This window comes from Temnothorax curvispinosus, unplaced genomic scaffold (assembly GCF_003070985.1).
Source record: "Temnothorax curvispinosus isolate PA1 unplaced genomic scaffold, ASM307098v1 QBEX01010269.1, whole genome shotgun sequence".
Taxonomy (NCBI): domain Eukaryota; kingdom Metazoa; phylum Arthropoda; class Insecta; order Hymenoptera; family Formicidae; genus Temnothorax; species Temnothorax curvispinosus.
In genome coordinates this window covers 138,695-158,573 of record NW_020220049.1, presented here as the reverse complement: position 1 = coordinate 158,573, position 19,879 = coordinate 138,695, and the positions used below count along the sequence as shown (strand labels likewise).

Sequence of the window (19,879 nt, the reverse complement as noted above, 5' to 3'; positions counted from 1 at the left end):
ATTCCGATCCGGTTGGGTCGGGTGCTGCAGAGAATTACGGGAGGTCGCCACGCTCGACGACCTTGCTTTGACTTTGGGAGTTTTGGGATACCGACTTGCCGCGGCTTGGACTCGTCGAGCGACGAACAGCTGCGTGACGTTACGCGTCTCGTTGGTAAAGGGTTAGCGAGCCTCGTCACACCCGGCGGTAGCGGTACTACTCGCCTCTATTTGCACGATATCGGAATCGCGAGGGAAAGCACGATCGCTATGGCGCTCAACAAGCTCAGCATCGACAAGGTGGAGTTGGCGGACAAGAGGGTGCTTATACGGTACGTGTGTTACAGTCCTCCCGACAAGATTTCATTGAGAAAAGAAGGCAGCGAGGAAACGGCGAGATATACGCAAACGTAACGGGGATATAACGAGACAAAGTGACTTTCCAGGGTCGACTTCAACGTGCCGCTGAAAGAGGGAAAGATAACGAACAATCAGAGAATCGTCGCCGCGCTGGACACGGTGAAGTACGCCATCGACAAGAAGGCCAAGTCGGTCGTGCTGATGTCCCACCTGGGCCGGCCGGACGGCAAGAGGGACGAAAAGTATACGCTGAAGCCCGTGGCTGAGGAGCTGAAGACTCTCCTGGGAAGAGAGATTCTATTTTTGAACGACTGCGTCGGACCCGAGGTGGAAGCTGCGTGTGCCAATCCGGCGCCTGGTACCATAATTCTGTTGGAGAATCTGAGATATCACGTCGAGGAGGAGGGTAAAGGAGTCGGTCCTGATGGAAGCAAGGTGTGTAAGGATTATTTTCATTATTTTATTTAATTCAGCATCAACTATCATTCAACTATCTTTAAATACGAATATGTAAAAGTATGGAACATAAGAATGATATATTGATTTATTTCAGATTAAAGCAGACAAAGACAAAGTCACCGAATTTAGGGCGTCTCTGAGAAAGCTGGGAGATGTGTATATAAACGACGCCTTCGGAACCGCCCATCGCGCTCACAGTTCCATGATGGGAGATGGATTTGATGTAAGAGCGAGTGGTTTTCTGTTGAAGAAAGAGCTCGAATACTTTGCAAAAGCTCTGGACAATCCGGAAAGACCGTTTCTGGCTATACTCGGAGGGGCTAAGATCGCTGACAAGATCCAGTTAATTAATAATCTTCTGGACAAAGTGAACGAGATGATTATCGGAGGTGGCATGGCCTACACATTCTTAAAAATATCCAAAAACATGAAGGTACGTAACATATTTAGTAAGAATGATAGTAATATTTGCGGTACAAATTTCTGATTTGTACACCCACTCGATTCTAGATTGGAAATTCACTGTTTGACGAAGAGGGAGCGAAAATTGTGAATGACTTATTGGATAAAGCGAAAAAGAATAACGTCCAGATTCATCTACCGGTGGATTTTGTGACCGCCGATAAGTTTGCGGAGAATGCAGCGGTGGGAGCTGCGGATATTGAGAATGGTATACCCGATGGATGGATGGGTCTCGACGTCGGTCCAAAATCGAGAGATTTGTTCGCTGGTGAGTTACATTTTTCCATTATTTATGACAATTCACATATTTTTCGGGGGAAAGTTATACAAGACTAATGCATTAAGTGTTCGATATAAAGGCATTAATCATATTGTCTTGACGCAGAACCAATTAAGAGAGCAAAGGTCATAGTATGGAACGGCCCAGCGGGTGTGTTTGAGTTCGAGAACTTTAGCAAGGGTACGAAGAGCCTGATGGATAATGTCGTTGAGGCCACGACTCGGGGAACGATCACTATTATCGGCGGTGGGGACACGGCGACTTGCGCGGCTAAGTGGAAAACGGAGGATAAAGTGAGCCACGTGAGCACCGGCGGTGGTGCGAGTTTGGAACTCCTGGAGGGTAAAATATTGCCCGGAGTCGCCGCCCTGTCTTCGTCGTAAATTCGTCTTCGAAGTATTAATGTAAAGACCAATCGTACCGCGATGTTTTAACGTTCGTCAGTTCTATAGAAATTTAACTAGTAGCGTTTGAACTTTGGGGTGACAGATATATTCGTCAAACTCGTTAGCAAGACCAAGAACGTATCTATTTTTTGTTCTGAGTTGTCGGTGTAATCGTGTCGCTCCGTTTATCGGAATACCAGCATTCTTTCACGAGGAACATTGAAATTTTACGTTGACTCTTAGATCTCTATAGTACGATCATATTAATGTACAGTTACTGGATGTGTATATTATCTGTAAAATGTAATATACTAAGATAACAATATATAAATTTATCTTGTACATTAGCTACTAAGGATGTAATTGTAAGGAGAGACAGTCGCCGTTATACTAAGTGTAATCGTCCCTGCACGGTAAAAAGTTCGCTCATAGTTTGAACACAGACTTCGGATTGCTCTGCATCGTATCGAACTGTAAATATTATCTTTTATTTAATAGAGTGATTATATACTTCCGGCCGTCTGTAATGTCGAAAATAAATATCAAACGCACGATCTTATGCCTTTTTATATTAAACGTCTTGACATTTACATGTATAATTATAAAATTAAATTTTTTACATTGTGTATATATTTCCCATCCGATATAAAATTATGTACAAATATTGCTTTTTGTATAAATATCTGGCGTCCAATAGAAGCCTGAGATCTGAGAGCGGCCATCCCGCTTCGGGAGACGCTTGTCCCATTATATACATATGTTCTGTGGTTGGGACCCCCCATCATCTGGCACGGACGCGCGCCTGCCGAGTCAGCTGACTGTCATGTATCCCCTCCATCTGAGTAGTTCGGACTTCGGACGTCCGAAGTTCGGACACGAACCATAGCACGGAGCACGGACACAAACCACGTGTGTACATACCATTACCGAGCGTTACGACGTAGTTGACGTCCACTTTCTCAGGCGGCGCGTATATTGCCGAGTGCCATCTCTCGTTATAAATCGCGTTGTAATCGCCAAACATTGTCAAATTGTCAAGCATGGCGGCGACCGTGGCGGTGAAGGATGTTAACACTTTTCTCAGCCAAAAGCAAAATGTTGCCGACAAGGAGCTCGCCGCGGAGTGGGCGCAGCTCGAGGAGCTGTACGGCAAACGGTAAGTATGATAATGCGATATTTTGCGCGATGGGATACCGCGGGATAAGGAAACTGCAATGACAAACCTCCTCGGTCTGCGGTGACTTGCAGGCTTTGGCATCAGCTGACACTGAAGCTGGAGACGTTTGTGAAGAGTCCGGTGCTCCAGCAAGGGGATAATCTCGTGCAGCTCTACGTCAACTTCCTGTCGACCTTCGAGAACAAGTGAGCGCTACCGATTAGGCTGTATTTTAAATTTAAATAGTTAAGGCCTTATACGGTATTCGGTCTCATTCCCATTTATATTTACATTAATTTATGTATGAGGTCTTTGTTCATTTCATTTATTTATTTTGTTTTCATGAAGAATAAACCCATTGTCATTGGTGGAGATACTGGCGCACGTGATACAGCAGTTCCAGGATAAGCAAGAGGCGATTAAATTCCTGGAGAAGACAGAGTCAAAGGTCCAGAGCAACAATGAGGCTGTCGCCCTTTGTAAGGTTCTCAAAGGACAGATTCTGCTGGATAAACTGAACAATCAGGAGCAAGCGAAGAAGATCATAGAGGAAGTGGAAGCTATGTTGGATAACGCCGATGGCGTTACAACGGTTCATGGACGTTTTTATCTTCTCGCCAGCCGGCTGTACAGATTACAGGGCAAACACGCCGAATATTATCGTACAGCGTTAAGGTACGTTTACATATAACGCGTATAAGCTTGTTAACAAGATTACACAGTGTTTATAAATTTTTATATATTTTACAACTAATTTAATCTTTTGTTTTATTATTAAGATATCTAGGTTGCATCGAATTGAGCAGCTTGAGCAGACAAGAGCAAGAACAGCACGCCTTCTTTCTCGGTCTTGCGGCGCTTTTGGGCGAAGGCGTCTACAATCTCGGAGAATTACTAGCACATCCAGTCTTGGAGTCGTTAAAGGGCACGCCGAACAACTGGCTCGTCGATCTGTTGCAAGCCTTCAACGCTGGCGATATCGTCGCGTTAGAGAGATTGAAGCCGCAATGGAGTAAAGTGGCCGATTTAGCGGCGCAGGAATTAAAATTGAGACAGAAGATCTCGTTGCTCTGTCTCATGGAAATGACTTTCAAGCGGCAAGCCAACAATCGGTATGTATACTATTTGACTGTTGTTGAATGCGGCGTGAAGTGTAAGGTTATATCGTTATATGTCTTCTCCTAAAAAAAATACTGTTCACGACTCGCAATGAATTGGATGGTGACTTTACTAGTATGTATATACTAAATCGACTCGTGAAAATCCTCTCACGAGTCGATTAGTAAATGAGTACTTTGCAAGATTTGTTTAACGTGATTTGATGAACTTAGTCAGCGCGGCCGGGCGCTCGTGAGAAAGCGCGCGGCTGATTAATGTGGTGCCGTCTTGATAGGACCATACGTGGCCACGTACAATTCAGTTATGAACATGTGTCATTTCAAAATTGAATGGTTTATTTGTCAATGACGTACGACGTTTTTCCATTCTAGACAACTGACATTCACGGAGATCTCTCAGGAGACACGTCTACCTCTCGGCGAAGTTGAATTGCTGGTGATGAAAGCTCTCGCCCAGGGACTCGTACGAGGTGCTATAGATCAAGTGGCGGGTACTGTCAATATGACCTGGGTACAACCGCGCGTCCTAGATCGCAGCCAAATCGCCGGAATGGTACAGCGCCTCGATGGATGGTGCAAGGATGTTAGCTCGATGGAGAAACTCTTGGAGTCAAGAGCCACTGAAATCCTCACTCTCTGAGAGTATAGACCACTTTCGATTTACTCATTTGTTGTGTCAGCAGAATGTTGGTTCGCGTATTCATAATTATAAAATCAGTTTCTTAACATGTGTGTCACCAATAAATATGAACGATTACTTCTTTACATTTTCTACATTGTGCGCTTATTGACAAAATCCTCTGCGCTTCTAAGGGGGTAATATCACCTTGTGAACCTTAAAAACGAAGAAGGTGTTGTAATTTTTTATAAGAAGTTATAAAAATACAAAACAGAAACAAGAAGTAAATGTTTTATTTGGAAATTCGTGAAAATACATTTTTCTAGTTGTTGGTGCATTGGTATCTATATCAGTGATGAATATTAAATGCTGTCCTCTTTCGTATAATATTAAGTACTTATACTTAGTATTATACAGTACATGAATTATACAACTTTAAGTAAAAATAGCCTACTAGAGCAAATATTGTTAATTCTATTTACAATTTATACGTATTACATGTAGACAACCAAGCACGAGTTTGACTTAATATGATTGGCAACAATTTAAAATATAATCTTATAACAAATATGTAAAAGCTAAAAAGATTAAATATACAATATCGTCAGACATTACGGACTTTTCCACAATTTGAGCACATGATTCTGTACACTCAGCTCTTTTTCAACTTCAATCTCTAAAAAGAACGAAGTTCTAATATTCCATCATTTGTTTGTCTTTCAAATAAAAAAAAAAAAAAAAAATTAAGTACACTTTAGTACTCAGCTCTCTCAGTTCTAATAGAAAATCAATTAAATGAACGCAGTTAAAAGTACTAAACGAAGATCAATACGTTTAAGTACATGCTTATTCTATATCACATGATTGACTTTCCACTTAGTCTCGACTCTTGCTCTTCTTGCTTACATTGTGTATCGTATGCAAACAATGCAATTAAAAAGTAGCGGGCTACATTATTTCGCGATGTATGAAATAATGACTTTAGCGTGCTCCCTCTGTTAAGAGTTATTCGCCGCTTGTCAGAGCTCATTAATACCATCGGTTAGAATCGATGGGCTAAACAAAGCTAGCTACCTATGTAGCAAAATATTATATAAATTTGCAAATGCATCTTCCCTTATTCAATCTTGTTCTTTCAGTCTATATCCATAGACTTTCTCTTCAGGCTGCCATCCAAAACTGGTGGTCCAGAGGTGAGAAATTTCTCTTTCAGATACATGTAATTTTTCAATCTGGAGCCAGCGTAATCCTGAAACATGTAACAATGTCCATATATTTAAACGAATCCAATGGAACATAGTCAAAGAGCGAGAACACGAATACAAGATCCAAAATACATACCCAATAGCCAAACGGTATTTGTGAAAGTTTCGCGTTTACGATGCTCCAGAGACCCCAGAATAAGTGACTAGCTAGTGAAAATGTCCTCACTTCCATCATGATGCGTTCCTCCTCAAGAGATCCTTCTTTCCCCAATGTTTTCAGGTAGGCTCTTATGAAGTTGAGCTGTTGAGAGAAAAACCATTTTGTAAAAAAAACTGTATATTAAAGAGGAGGCGTAGAGGGTTACCCTACACTCTTGTTTAAAATTGATTTAATAATGAAATATATATAATCTTTTTTAATAGCTTCATTAAATAATCTCTTAATAAATTCATATTCGTACATTAAAAAATACTCAATGATATATGAAACTATGTAGTTTGAAATGGCTTTTACAACGCATTAAAAACATTGTACAGTAATATGAACAAATTAAACATACACAGAGCTTGATTTTATAACAAATAAGATAATATCAGGCATTTGAAAAAGGAATAATTTAGGGTGCATTACATAACAATATAAAGTATACATAAAAAAAATATATTTTTGTAGATATCGATGTAAGAAAAAAAAAATGATTGATATGAATTATTCACGCCTATCCATTACTGTCAGAGAAGATAAGTATCCCCTATTTATTTAAAGATTCCCGTTAATATATTCGTGACAAATTATCGTCAGTAGCCTGGATTGTTTGAAAAACCGTTCGCAAACTCAGGTATGAATTCAGCACATATTAATTACGCATACGGAATACGTGTCAATTAAAGTGCTCCAATGGAAGGTAATGCACTTTTAATAAGCACCCGAAAAGATACGTTTCGCAAAGGGTACGCAGGCTATGAATTGACTAGTGAGGAGAGTGTACAGGTACTCTAGAATCGTAGATGAGCGGATTGGTGCTGCCAAGATGGTGGTACCGGTGGCACCCTGGTTCCCACAAATGTAGAGCACCCACAAGTCGGGATCCATCACCCCACAGACAGTTTCACATTGCCGGCCAATTTTTTCTCTGTTTGCAGGCATCAGCCTTGTCTTGACGGATTGCGGTCCTGTGAAACTAATATATACACACGCAGCACACGCCAAGCCGACACCCTGCCTACTGTGCCCTGGTACAGTACCGAATAGCATAATTTTTAGCAACCGAAAGCTGCCTCATTGCCGAATATTGTAAAATTTTGATCGAAACAATTCGTACATTACGGGTTTTTACGATTTACATGAAATGCGCGCATTATTTTCAAATTTTTCATTTTGCATCTCCGAATTAGGATGTGAATTTGGGATAAATATCATATTGTAATCGTAAAAATAAAAACGAAAAAAAATTTCTTACCTAATTACAAGAAAGAAATCAATTGCTATTAAAGTTTACAAATTTTTCCTTTGCTACAACTTCCCCCTTATCGATTTCACGACATGCCCGTTATGCTATACCTATATTTTTTAATTATGATTATTATACAATCAATGATTTAATCCGCTTACGAAAGAACTCATGATATGGTAACACTGGATGAAGCATATTGAACAGATATCTTACCCGGATTACTTCATCTCCCAAGCCCTTCTTTAATTCGTGCTTACCTTTTGCTCCTTCGTGGCACCACCGGCGGAACGTTCGTGAAAGAAAGGATATTCCGGTGCTGTGTAGTCGTACAGCCATTCGGCGAAATGATTGGCGATATCAAATCCTCGATAGTTGTAGGAACAATATTCGAAGTCAATAAGTACTAACTTGGGCTTTCGCGTATTTTGCAGGAGGAGTATATTTCCCTCTTGCATGTCATTGTGGCAGAACGTAACTGGGTGCTTTTGTTGCATTACAATTGTCCTAAAACAGAGATTGGAAAGTCGTAAGTCTCTTACATATCTCGGTGGGAAATAATGTTGGTATATTTTGATACACAAAACGCTTTGAAAATACAAAAATAAAGTATGCGCGTAAAAGAAAAGGTAATAATTGCAACTATTTTTAAAATTATACGATTAGAATTTGAAAAAGATAACTCATTTTCATTCTTTAAGATGTTTCTACTATTAGTCGTGCTTACATATGTAGTTATTGGCCATTTCTCCATTTTAGGTAGTAAAATAATTAATTTTATCCGTTAACATTCCAAATTTGTAGAATTTGTTCATATAAGAATAATTTTTGTCTTTTGATATAGCAAGAGTAGACGATAAATGGCAAATAACTCAAAAGTTAACTCTAGTTATATGTAACGATCGCGACAGTTAGATACTGTCTTTTTTGTAAAACTCCAAATACTACTTATTTACCTGAGCCAATCGATCTCGTGCTCCAAATTTATGCATTTGATCGCACTGACGTTCTCCAGCTGCCGGCTGTCAATGTCCTCGCTGTTCTCGAGGATGTCCGTCGCCGTGTTGAGCCAGTTATTCATCGTGTCCCATATCCACGTGGGCTCTTTGCTAATTGGTATCTGCATCGTGTGTATCTGCCCCATCTTCTCCGCGATCAGCAGACTCAGGGTCGGATCCGCCAGTTCCTTGGTGAGCAACGGCCGGGCCGGGATGTACTCCTCTATACGGCCGCCAGGGAACACTCCGTGCAGCTTGGGGCCGAGTCTCCTCTCGGACAGTAAGGTGAAGATAACGGATTCCGTGATGAGTCCCTCTAAGGCACGCTCCCCGTGCAGCTGTCCGTATAGACGTAACAAAACCTGACGAGGCTCTCCCCTGACCGGGACCGTTCCCTCGGGAAGCTGGACGTTGTACAGCCAGTTACTCAGACCACCGCTGAAAGTAATTTGAACATGCTTCGTCACTTATCGACCTTGCGTCGCTCGTGTATACCTTCTCTGTAGAGAAATCTCACGAACCTGATGCGGCTGAGAATAATGTTCTCCGCCGTGATATGTTTCCACACGCCGTGCAAGTAATCCCGACAGATCCTCGCGGCAGTTTGCCTCATCTCCGGATTCTTCTCCGACATCTGCAGACAAAGAGAAAGACATTTAATTGTATCTCTGGAACACTCGGCGCATAAAAGAAATCCACTCGTTTCTTAAAGCTAGAGCATACACAATTTTCTCTCACCGGCTACTGACAAATCATCTGAACGATTACTTGACGATGGAGGTTATGCGACAAGGGTAACCAAGGGACTGACACGTGCAACCCGAGACCCCCGAGACTGTTTGTCCGTTTGTTTGTCTCAGCGAGGCATGCGATCAGGTGATCGGATTCGCGGAATCTAATTATAAATCGGGCAAATAACGTGCGGATATCATGTCAAAAGACGCGATCGCCCGATCGAGATCATCCGCTGTTGACACGTAAAGCGATTACCAACAATACCAACGCATGCGTCATGACGTCACTGTCAGTGGATCTCAAGGGCTGATATCACAGTCTCCGATTAACGTGATCCTCCGATTAAACTCACTCTTCGTCTCTTTCTAGGGAGACAGTTAGAAAGAGATGCAAAGTGAGTTTAATCGAAGGATCACGTTAATCGGAGACTGTGATACCGGCCCTTCAATGCGCGCTTTTCACGGGCCGCAATCTTGAATTTCCAGCCATGCGTGTTCGTAGCCGCTTCCTGGTGGACAGCGAATTCGAAATTAAGAATAGGAATCTCTTAGAAAGTTAAAGAATTCCTCTTGCGAATCATCTTTCGCGATTAACGTGTTGAACCCTTTTTCAACCCTGTAACGTCCCTACGATTGTGAACAATACAGCCATCGAGCTCTGAGAGGCTTTTATTTTTAGATGTAAAAAAAGGGAGACGAAAATAATTGCTCTTTGCGTAATTGTCGCTGCATTTTCCAGCACGCAGAATCAGAAAAGGCATAATTAGTCGAAATTACAAAACAAAAGTGGAACCTGCACTTGGTAAACTAACTAATAATTAAGTCATATGTCTTTGTTTTTCTTTCGAATTAGACAAAGATAGACATATGATTTAACTATTAATTAGTTTATCAACAGGTTTTGGCTAAGGGCTAATCACCCACGACTTCTTTGAACAAGTTTGCACGGATCGTTGGAAGGATCATTATACAGTCTGCTATTAAAAATATGACGTTCGTATTAGACGAGCGATTGATTGAATTTTTTTCCTTGTTTACGCAGTTCTACAAATTTCATGACTTATCCTATAGGCTGCTAGAATGAGGTATTTTATTTTCTTTATGATTTTTGCGAAGAATCTCCCTGAAGAAGCGATTGATCGAATTTCTTTCTTGATTACGCAGCTCTACAAAATCGCCCTGATGACTTATTGTCAGCCTAGACTGCTATGACGAGTTATTTTGTTATCTGTATGATTTTCCGAAGAATCTCCTCGAAGAAGCGATTGATTGAATTTCTTTCTTGATTACGCAGCTCTACAAAATCGCCCTGATGACTCATTGTCAGCCTAGACTGCTATGACAAGTTAGAAACGATTGATTGAATTTCTTTCTTAATTACGCAGTTCTACAAAATCGCCCTGGTGACTACTCATTGTCAGACTAGGTTGCTAGAACGAGCTATTTCGTTTTCTCGATGATTCTCCGAACTTCCCCGAACTTCCCTGAACTTCCCTGAAGAAGCAACAGAGTGTCAGTGACAATCTCGATTGTAATGACAATTTCTATTTATACTATCGAGCACTCCTTGACCGCATTTTCGATTCGAACGTGACAAGCACTTTTCGTGACAATGTTCCGTTCGTCGCGTGTGGGAAGGAGCCCTCGCACTTTCATCGCGTAGAAAAGAAAGAAGTGTGAAATCAAAATCTTAATATGAGTATTCAAGCGATATAATATCACTTCAAGATTTCCACGTTGAAGTTAAAGATATTTAATTACAAATCAAGAATATTCCTTTTTCTGTATGTCTTGAATTGAAAAAGAATAACGCAGAGCCCGGAAAGCGCGATCAATCGATCCTCCGCAGCCGAATTCCTTTTGGCTTGCGAAAAGAAAAGATTTGCGCAACCGATAAATAACGAGCACGGATTAGATCATCAAGACTTAAAAAATACGATACGAGTAAAGCGTGTAAATTCCAGACGTTCACACGACGTTTCGGAATGTTAAAACGCGAGCTGTTTTTCTGCTGCGCTATGCGACCGCGGTGTTTCATATATTATTTTTCTTTTCCTTTCTTTCTGCGAACGCAGCACCTGGATATACCAGGGTGTCACGCTCCTGGCGAGCCGTTTTCTTATCTACTTTTCTTTTATCTGCATTTTTTATGTCTCGAGAATCTGATCGACTGATTTGAAATAGGAAATAATAACAAGCTTTTGTAGAAACGTTATTTTAAAATGAATATACTCGACGCTTTTTCTTTTTTACATTTTCATTGTCCTTTTTTTGAAATCTATATCTTTTGAGTCTTATTGTTATAGTGATTTTCATCAATATACCTTCCAGTTGCGTTGTTTTGTTAACGAGCAGAAAAAAATTCCATTATATAAACAGACTCGATTTTCCTTTTCAAATCGACATTTTTCTCCGACAAACGCTGCAAATGGAAAACGTTTTGGGATCTACTTCTCTCTTCCTCCTGCATGCAAATATCTATTTTTACGAACGAATAAATTGAACAGAACCCGTGCATTTCCGCCCGGTATTTCCGTCTGTCTCGAATTCTTACGCAATCGCATGTTTCAATTCGGCGCGGATAGAATAACGATCGGGTTAAAAAAATAGCATACCATTTTTTTCCTTTTAAAATAATTATACGAAAACAACTTCCTCTCCGAATGCAGAGAGGTCTTCTCGCTGAGTTACCATCACCACACGGAAAAAAAGGTTTTGCTGCAACAGCAAATCTATTTGTTAAATATACAACATTTTTTTGCTGCGAGAGCTAATTAATTTCGCGATAATAGTAAAACATTTTGTTGCAATAGCAAACAGTTTTGCTGAACTTTGTTATTGCAGCAAAAAATGTTGGTTATCCGTATAGTAGCAAATCCTTTAGCTACATTTTTTTCCGTGCAGAAATGTGTGGCGATCGAAAAAAAAAAACCGACAGTTTTGGTCGGATTTAAACTCTCGGATCTTTGGATCACTAGAAGCAGCACACATTTCTATACGCGATCGCCACACTTGAGATGTGTTCCATAACTCACATATACTACGTTTACGCGAGCGTTACTTCTGTAGTAACTTACGATATATCACTCGTTTACGCGGAGTAAATTATCGTAAGTTACTACAAAATCCCGTTTAAGCGAAGGAAAATCCCGTTTACGCGAAGGAATTATCGTAAGTTACTACAGAAGTAACGCTCGCGTAAACGTAGTAATATATGCATACTTGATCATTTCCCCTATAATGACTGCTGCGTTCGCTTTGGACGCTTTCGTGCTGAAAGCGTCAGTTCATCTTTATTGCTCAGTACATGTTGAAAAAAGATGGAGTGGTGCTTTCAGCACGAAAGCGTCCAAAGCGAACGCAGCCAATTATCATGTTACATAAACAATAGAAAAATGCGTATACATATGTGTATTATGGAACATATTCTTTAATCGTACATCATCAACATGCAACTTTGATTTAGCATACTACCGCGTTAAAGCGATAACGCATTAATATAATACTGCGCACATTAATCTGTCTCTAGATAAACAAATAGTCTGCAGTTTTGCGCGCAGTTCAGGAAGTTCGCAAGGTCTATGAATGGACGTGAGGTCTCACAGACACTGCTTTCATGACCTTCGATGTCCATCTCGGCGCCTGTTTTCAAGGCTTAAAAAAAAAATAAAATAACGCTATGCACGTATTCCGGCGATTGGATGCGACAGAGTTTCAAGAGGATATTGTGACTATCGGACGATAGATAAGCGAAAATTGATAAGCGGCGACATTCCGCGGGAGTGCAAGATTCATTATAAGCCTCCTCAAATCCGTGTGACATATTTGCGTGCAAATTAGCGTATCCTAACTAGCGGACAGTCCTAAAAGACGTCTTAAAGACATCACAAAGACGTTTAAAGGACGATATAATTTTTCAAAATGTCCTTTAGACGTTTTTTAAAGCATTTTTTAAATGTCTTTTAGAAGCTTCTGCCAGCTTTTGGGATAACTAAAATTTCATCAGAATCCGTAAATCGAAAGGTAGAGAAATGAGAGGCGAGAACGAGAATTGGAAGCGCATGTGATTCTCTCTTCGTGAATTCCTCTGCACCTATGAAATCAGATATACGCTGACGTCGTCGAGAAAGGAGACGAGAGGAGAGGAGAGAAGGAAAGGGGACGGGGAAAGCGCAGCAAGAGGATAAAAAAAAAACAGCAGTAATGATTCCAACGAGTAAACACATATTTTATTAATAAACAGTATTTTTTTTAAGCCTCCGGGAAATCGAGTGGAATAAAAAGCGCGACGTCTTAAAGGGTCGAAAAATAGCGTCGGTCCCAAGTTTCCAACAAACAAACACGCGTTTTATTTTTCTAACAGCTTCGGGGAAATCGTGCGGAAAAGGGATTGAGAGGGAGTTTGAAAACAACGTCAGTTCCAACGTCGCGCAAGTCTTACAATTAGCTGCGGGAAAATCGGAGCGGAATGAAAAAAAAAAATGCGACGGAAAAGAGACGTCAAGGTCGGAGAAGCGTAAGGTTTTTTTTCCGGGAAGCGATTAAAGCGAAGCGATTAAAGCGACGCGATTAAGTCCCCATTAGGCGCACGTATTACGTGATAACCTGCGACGGGAAAAATTCCGTTTCGCGCGATGGAAAAAAACTCCGCGAGATGCGGCAATAGGACCCTGTTCGTTTTGGAACTTCTTGCACGCTTCTCGCCTTTTTCTTTTCATATTGGAGAGAAAAGGAGAAAAATCAAATTAGAACAAAAGCAATTTAACGGTCCGAGCTTCGATCTTGGTTGCCTAATAATATTTCGGCGTATCACGTCTATTTTTTTTTTTTAAGAGGAAAGATGAACTGTGCAGGAAGTTCAGGTAAAATAAACACGCCTAAATAGGCAAACAAATAAGAAAACAAAAATCAAATACGTTAAATACCTTGTCCTCGGCGCCCATGTCGAAATCTCGTCGTCGGACGCACGGTAAACGGACTGAAACGACTGGCCGGGCGCTTCACAGACCGAGAGAAAGAGCGAGAAAACGACGACGGGCGAGTTGGCGATCCTCCGGATTCCCCCGGCGATGTGGCACGCGCACCTAGCGCCTATTATAATTATCACCAGCGCTAATTATCACGAGCCGTCGAGCTGCGTCCCGGTTTCCACGCGGTGAGGCCGAGCTCCCGGTTGCTCCCGTTAACGGACGGGACAGGTCGAGAGGACCTTCGGGCCAGGTGGTGGAGTCGGGTGTATCAGCCAGGTACCGGCCAGGTACTTCCGATAGGCCGTCGACGCACGACGACAAACTCACGTGGCGAAGATGATAATCTGGTACGTGCAATATACGCAGGCAGGTGTATTCGGAGGCGTCGTGGAGACGGAAAAGGATGTATCCTCGGCGAGGGACTGTTGTGTGTTCGGCTCTGAGAAAATCCTCGGGAAACCTGACACTCTCCGGAAGACGTGTAACGCCGGCTCGCTCGACGCTGCTCGGAATAATGACTGATAATGACGCACTCCGGTCCAGTCGGGCGCCGCCTGGTACTCGGTTACCCCGCTTGTTTTCGTCCCGCGCACCAATCCGAGTCATCCGAGAGGCCTGGCGCACACGAGCACGAGGTGCCGGCGGTGGGGCGACGGGCGATACAACGCGATAGCCGATGCCGATAGCGCGATGCGGCAACGCGTCGCCGCGCACTTATCGCGCGCGTGTATGTGTGTATGTATGTGCAATACCGCGAATACGTACGTGTACCGCGTGTATACGTCGAGTGCCGCGCGATAAGGCCGAAAGGGGGAAGAAGAGTATAATGCGCTCGTTATTCTCGCGGGCGCCCGCGGTATGATTACGATTATCTTTCTCCCTTCTCGCGCGCGATAAAGCGGATCGAACGCGCTGTGTTTACCCTCTATCGAAATTCCCAGTTTAGCGCCCGAGCGATTGAACGTTTCGAGAGGTCCGCCTCTCGACGCAGCGGCAGTATAACTTTCCTAATGCGAGACGTATTGACGTATAATTGGTTGTCGGCGAGTAGCAGCGAGTAGAGGAGGAGAGATGAAGCTGATAAAGGGCTCGAACAGGCTCCGAAAGTTCGGTTGCCCGTTGAAATCAAGAACAGTACACGAGGCGGCATCTTCCGGAACACCGAGGAACCGCGTTTCCCAGCCGCGGTCGATAAAGTAGAGCGCCGTCGGTAAAACAGGTAGCTTCTTGTCCGGAAGGGTCTGTTTTTTCTACTGTGCTTCAGGTGCGAGCCGTGCGAGGTGCGATTGATCAAAACAACACTAACAACAGCAGTGTTCGTGTGAATGACAGCTGACAGCGTTTCGTCAGAGAGATTCGAAATGACGGAGTCTCCGGGTACAAGTTCGGCTGCTAAAATCTGTGAATTGTAAGTACAACGTTTTACATCGAAGATTTAATTATGATGTAATATGCAAAAAGCATATGTACAAAACTGCAAGGAGCTCGAGTGTTACTGGTCGCTCTAATCCAATATTGCGTCGGCGTGTAACGTTTTTTCTTCTCATAACAGGTGCAACAAGCGCGGGCGTCGGTATACCTGTCCGCGATGTGGCCTAGGCTATTGCGGGGTCGAGTGTTACAAGTCGGACGCGCACATGGATTGCTCCGAGAGCTTCTACAGGCAGTGGGTCGAGGAGGAGTTCAAGTCTCGGGAGAACGATCCGGCTGCTAGGCAAAACATGATGGAGATCCTTAAGAGGGAACACGAGGCGGCCCTGGGGGATGACGTCTTAGGAGAAGATAATTCAGACGAGGGGAGCACCAGCGGCGAGGATTATCCGTTGGATTCAGACGACGAGCAAGAGGTAATTAAGGACAGACGTGTTAGAAATTTGTGACTTGATTAATGCACGATCGTTCTTACGAATATGTATATCTTTCAGCTTCTCGACTTGGAAACCAGATTGCAGAATGTCAATTTCGAAGATCCGAATGAGCTCTGGTCAGCCTTATCCGAAGCAGAGAGGCAAGAATTTGAGGCGCTGATAAAAAATGGAGAGGCGGAAAAGTTGCTGCCCAAGTGGATACCGTGGTGGACTTGCCGCGTGGAAAGAAAATTAATTCAGCCTGTTGAAGAGGACATTAAGGATGCCTATAGCGATTTGAAATATCCCGCCTTGATAGACGTACCGTTATTTAACGATGTGCAGGTTGGTAATAAGTTCACATACTTAAAATAATATAATTAATAAAATGGTTACTACAATTAAACGTTATTATTTGTGTTTAGAAAGCATCCCCTTGCGTACACTTTAACGTGACAAATGTGATATACGCTTACGCATATATTGCTCTTTACTACATTGGAGATTATTCGAACTGTGCAGAGGAGGCTGCCCATGTTTTTCTGACTATCTGCGAAAATATGAGGGATAATAAGGTCTTCAAAGATGCGGACACGGCAATTGAATCCGTTATGGAAAACATAAAAAGCGTTAGTAGCTTGTGCACCTATACATTAACATAAATGTGTATACATTATAACGTATTATTATTAAATATATACTTAGGTTGATTGGTTGCCACAAGATGAACAAACTTTAGCGGCGTTAAGAGAAGCTGGCGCTTCCATTTTGCAAGGACCAGGGCCCGAAATGAAAACCGTTTATACGTCCGCGGCACTCTCCGAGCTCCACCGATTGCTGGCAGCAGCGAAGAAAGAAATTTTAACCTGCAAGAGGAACAATCAAGAATTTACAAAGAGATTTTCGCAGAGACATAGCGACGACCCAAGTCTGTCGAGAAAGAGTATACTTCTGTGCTCGAAGAAGCTGGAATATTATTTATCATGGGTAAAAAGCGCCGGGACAGGAGTCTTGTAAATGCAAAGTTTCGTTTATTTATTAATTATACTGTACATTGTGCTGTCATTTATTAAAATTAATAAATAATATTCTATTAACATGTCATTTAGATCTTCTTTATTATTCACGTTTAATCCTTTTAATCGAATGTTCTATATTATCAGTGCTTTGTGACGATCCGTTCCCTTCGATGTCTCTCTTGAGTTTGCCCCATTCCGCAGCAGCCTTTAAAACAAGAAATGGTAATTCTTTGATCTTGTTTTGCATGGTGTCATTCTCGCTTAATTTTTTCAAAAGTTCCTTTATGTCTGGTTTCATGAGTTTTACAGTGACTTCTTTCGTACTTCTCATCATTTAATGCAATTTCGGTACCTTTATGTTATAAGTCATCGTCTTCATTATCGAGTAAAAAAGGTAAGAATCTCTTCCAAAATTCCCAGTCGATTAATTTTTTGCAAGCCTCTTCGCTGGCTGTCGTATAACATAAAGAAGACAGCAGCTGTAACATTAGGATCGTACATAGTAATTAACGATCTAAATGTTACGACTGTTGTCTTCTTTACATGTTTTATCTTTGCCTTCCTCCACGGATAAAAGCATAAAATACCAAAGTTGATAAGATCTCTGCTCAACAAATTGAATAGCAACTTCACGGCATGATACCAAATTGTTTATGAGTTGTATGAACGTTTGCTGCAATATATTATTGAATTTATCGCCATCATGCGTACAGTGCTCGATTATTCTCTCAACATCTGCCTCGAATCTCGAATATACATTTTCGCATGTTGTCGTTGATACTAGCTAGATTGTACAAAACTGTTATAGTGTCGTGTATCTCATTAGCGGGACACTTCGGAATGTCATTCTTGTCAACGTGATATTTGCAGATTTTCAAGAAATTTAAAATTGGCCGAACAACCTTCATGATCTGATGACCAGAAAATGCAATCTCAAAAGGTAGCGTGAGTGCGAGATAAAACAGGGCTCGCGAAGCATAGTCCTTTCCCTTGTCTGTGCCATCCAGCGCTATATAGTTGCTGATGAAGGCGGTGCGGAGATGTTGTTGTCGTTATAACGTTGTCGTTACAACAATGTCCCCGTACCGCCTTCATCAACAACTATTTTTCTCAATTTCTCTTGACTGCATATCGCGTTGAAAACACGGGCTATCAATTCCTTGCTATTCGGGCTGTCCATTTTAGCGAGGCTCTAAGTCATCGGGAAAGATCGAAAGTTACAAAATTCATACATGACATTCTACGTCAGTCGACTTCAATTCTTCTGCTTCAAAAATAGAGTTAAAATTTATCAAGTGTGCTACGGTCAAAGGGATACTTGACCCTTTATTTTGAAACTAAATTAAATAATTAGAAAAGATTGGAAGTAACAAAATTCATACGTTGGATTTTGTGTCAGATGCAGACACTTTAGCTTAAATAAAATCTTCAATAAATGACGTTGATAAATCTCCTCTTATCAGCACATTACGGTACATTTTTTTATATATCTTTGCTAAGCACATTCTGGTTATAGTTCGCGTGAAAGACGTTATGTCGGACGAGAATTCGTATTCCTGACCGACTATACTCCATTAATATTTGCAAACCGCCAAACTCGACCAATCGTTTGGCCCAGTGTAACGAAGTATAATAAATGTTACGCGTAATAAGTTTTATTATTGCGTCTCTAGCAAGTCCTGTTATCGCTTTATTCGTTAGACCAATCAATAATAAGCGTGCCATCATATCAAGTTCATTTTTATGTGCTTCGCACACAAAGTCTTATCGGGTTTTGAATCGTGTTCATTATTTATGCCGCTGTAAGTGTTCAATATGATGGCACGCTTCATATTGATTGATCTAACGAATAATCAACCAATCAGTAATAAGCGTGTCATCAAATGAAGTTCATCCTTACGTGCTTCGTACAAAGTCTTATCGGGTTTTGAATCGTGTTCATTATTTATGCCGCTGTAAGTGTTCGATATATGTTCTGAAACCAAAATATGCAATATTTTAAGTACTAAAATATGTGTAAGATAATTGTACGTATTATTTTGTTCGATAATATCAACCTGTGAACAATATTGAGACGCGTTGACTATCTTTGGAGATGTGCTGTTTATCATTTTCAGACACCAACGAAAAATAACAACGTTTATAATAGTGGGCTCATTAGTATCGCCTACACTAATATTGTTTTGGCATAACTTATTGTCTACAATACAAATCGCGCTGTAAATTGCTTCAACATCTTCTCCTACTTTCTCTTCGAAGATCTGATAAGCTTCCGGCTTCGATGTTGATATATGGAATGCAGGTAGCGAGGAAGATGAAAACACTATATATAGCAGATTAATTATAGTGGTTTCACGTTTCTCGCTATCTGCATTCACGTTAAATGCTACATCCATCATTTCTGATATCTAATACAAAGCAAAATTGATCGTATATTTATTTATTGATCGTATTTATATAATGATCTAGAATAAAAATATAAATAACTACAAAAGATTATATTTGTATGATGCAATTCTTGCCCGTATATAGTGTGTGTAGACAGCTATTAATCAATAGGAATAACTAATTATATAATAAGAGAGACAAGAATTCAAATCCGTTTGTTAAATTATATGTAATATTGAGTGAAATAAGAACTCTTCTTAAAATATATATATTAAGCATGAAAAATGTGTTATTATTTTTATATTATCTAGACCAAATTAACGTGTCTTGCAAGTTGATAAATTTTTGTAGTTATATGTATATTTATTTTGGCATTAATACTTGCCTTTTCTTTAATTTTCCGTGAATAATTAAAATATTGCGGAGATAAAACACTAAACAGCATGTT

At 41.1% G+C, this 19,879-nt stretch overlaps 4 protein-coding genes across 5 annotated transcripts; 3 read left to right on the top strand and 1 right to left on the bottom strand.

The window, feature by feature from the left end:
• The first annotated feature begins 38 nt into the window (after nt 1-38).
• On the top strand, nt 39-2,481 carry LOC112459964 (phosphoglycerate kinase). The gene is made up of 5 exons (XM_025024346.1): nt 39-311; nt 426-774; nt 893-1,231; nt 1,309-1,528; nt 1,646-2,481. Exons 1-5 carry the CDS (start codon nt 250-252, stop codon nt 1,921-1,923), a joined length of 1,248 nt encoding a protein of 415 aa, XP_024880114.1. The 5' UTR covers nt 39-249; the 3' UTR covers nt 1,924-2,481.
• A 485-nt stretch (nt 2,482-2,966) lies between these two features.
• On the top strand, nt 2,967-4,965 carry LOC112459958 (26S proteasome non-ATPase regulatory subunit 13). The gene is made up of 5 exons (XM_025024336.1): nt 2,967-3,082; nt 3,175-3,288; nt 3,431-3,757; nt 3,862-4,194; nt 4,573-4,965. The coding sequence occupies exons 1-5, from the start codon at nt 2,967-2,969 to the stop codon at nt 4,838-4,840; spliced, it is 1,158 nt and encodes a 385-aa protein (XP_024880104.1). The 3' UTR covers nt 4,841-4,965.
• A 127-nt stretch (nt 4,966-5,092) lies between these two features.
• LOC112459959 (choline/ethanolamine kinase) lies at nt 5,093-14,473 on the bottom strand. Of its 2 annotated transcripts, none has more exons than XM_025024337.1 (6): nt 14,133-14,473; nt 8,995-9,107; nt 8,432-8,911; nt 7,736-7,982; nt 6,161-6,325; nt 5,093-6,068 (listed from the first exon to the last, which is right to left on the bottom strand). In XM_025024337.1, the coding sequence occupies exons 1-6, from the start codon at nt 14,148-14,150 to the stop codon at nt 5,955-5,957; spliced, it is 1,137 nt and encodes a 378-aa protein (XP_024880105.1). In that variant the 5' UTR covers nt 14,151-14,473; the 3' UTR covers nt 5,093-5,954. The 2 variants fall into 2 exon arrangements, with proteins under 2 accessions (XP_024880105.1, XP_024880106.1); XM_025024338.1 differs by lacking the exon at nt 14,133-14,473 and adding an exon at nt 9,212-9,451.
• A 115-nt stretch (nt 14,474-14,588) lies between these two features.
• Nucleotides 14,589-17,121, top strand: LOC112459957 (zinc finger HIT domain-containing protein 2-like). The gene is made up of 5 exons (XM_025024335.1): nt 14,589-15,585; nt 15,730-16,024; nt 16,103-16,369; nt 16,450-16,653; nt 16,730-17,121. Exons 1-5 carry the CDS (start codon nt 15,503-15,505, stop codon nt 17,039-17,041), a joined length of 1,161 nt encoding a protein of 386 aa, XP_024880103.1. The 5' UTR covers nt 14,589-15,502; the 3' UTR covers nt 17,042-17,121.
• Nucleotides 17,122-19,879: the final 2,758 nt, after the last annotated feature.

Coding starts and splice junctions, on each gene's coding strand:
- LOC112459959 (XM_025024337.1), bottom strand. Junction 8,912..8,994: donor ATTATTCTCAGCCGCATCAG/GTTCGTGAGATT, acceptor AATTACTTTCAG/CGGTGGTCTGAGTAACTGGC. Junction 6,069..6,160: donor AAATACCGTTTGGCTATTGG/GTATGTATTTTG, acceptor TACATGTTTCAG/GATTACGCTGGCTCCAGATT.
- LOC112459958 (XM_025024336.1), top strand. CDS start 2,967: ATGGCGGCGACCGTGGCGGTGAAGGATGTTAACACTTTTCTCAGCCAA. Junction 3,083..3,174: donor GAGGAGCTGTACGGCAAACG/GTAAGTATGATA, acceptor GGTGACTTGCAG/GCTTTGGCATCAGCTGACAC. Junction 3,758..3,861: donor TATTATCGTACAGCGTTAAG/GTACGTTTACAT, acceptor TTTATTATTAAG/ATATCTAGGTTGCATCGAAT.
- LOC112459957 (XM_025024335.1), top strand. CDS start 15,503: ATGACAGCTGACAGCGTTTCGTCAGAGAGATTCGAAATGACGGAGTCT. Junction 16,370..16,449: donor CGTTATTTAACGATGTGCAG/GTTGGTAATAAG, acceptor ATTTGTGTTTAG/AAAGCATCCCCTTGCGTACA. Junction 16,654..16,729: donor TTATGGAAAACATAAAAAGC/GTTAGTAGCTTG, acceptor ATATATACTTAG/GTTGATTGGTTGCCACAAGA.
- LOC112459964 (XM_025024346.1), top strand. CDS start 250: ATGGCGCTCAACAAGCTCAGCATCGACAAGGTGGAGTTGGCGGACAAG. Junction 312..425: donor GACAAGAGGGTGCTTATACG/GTACGTGTGTTA, acceptor GTGACTTTCCAG/GGTCGACTTCAACGTGCCGC. Junction 1,232..1,308: donor AAATATCCAAAAACATGAAG/GTACGTAACATA, acceptor ACTCGATTCTAG/ATTGGAAATTCACTGTTTGA.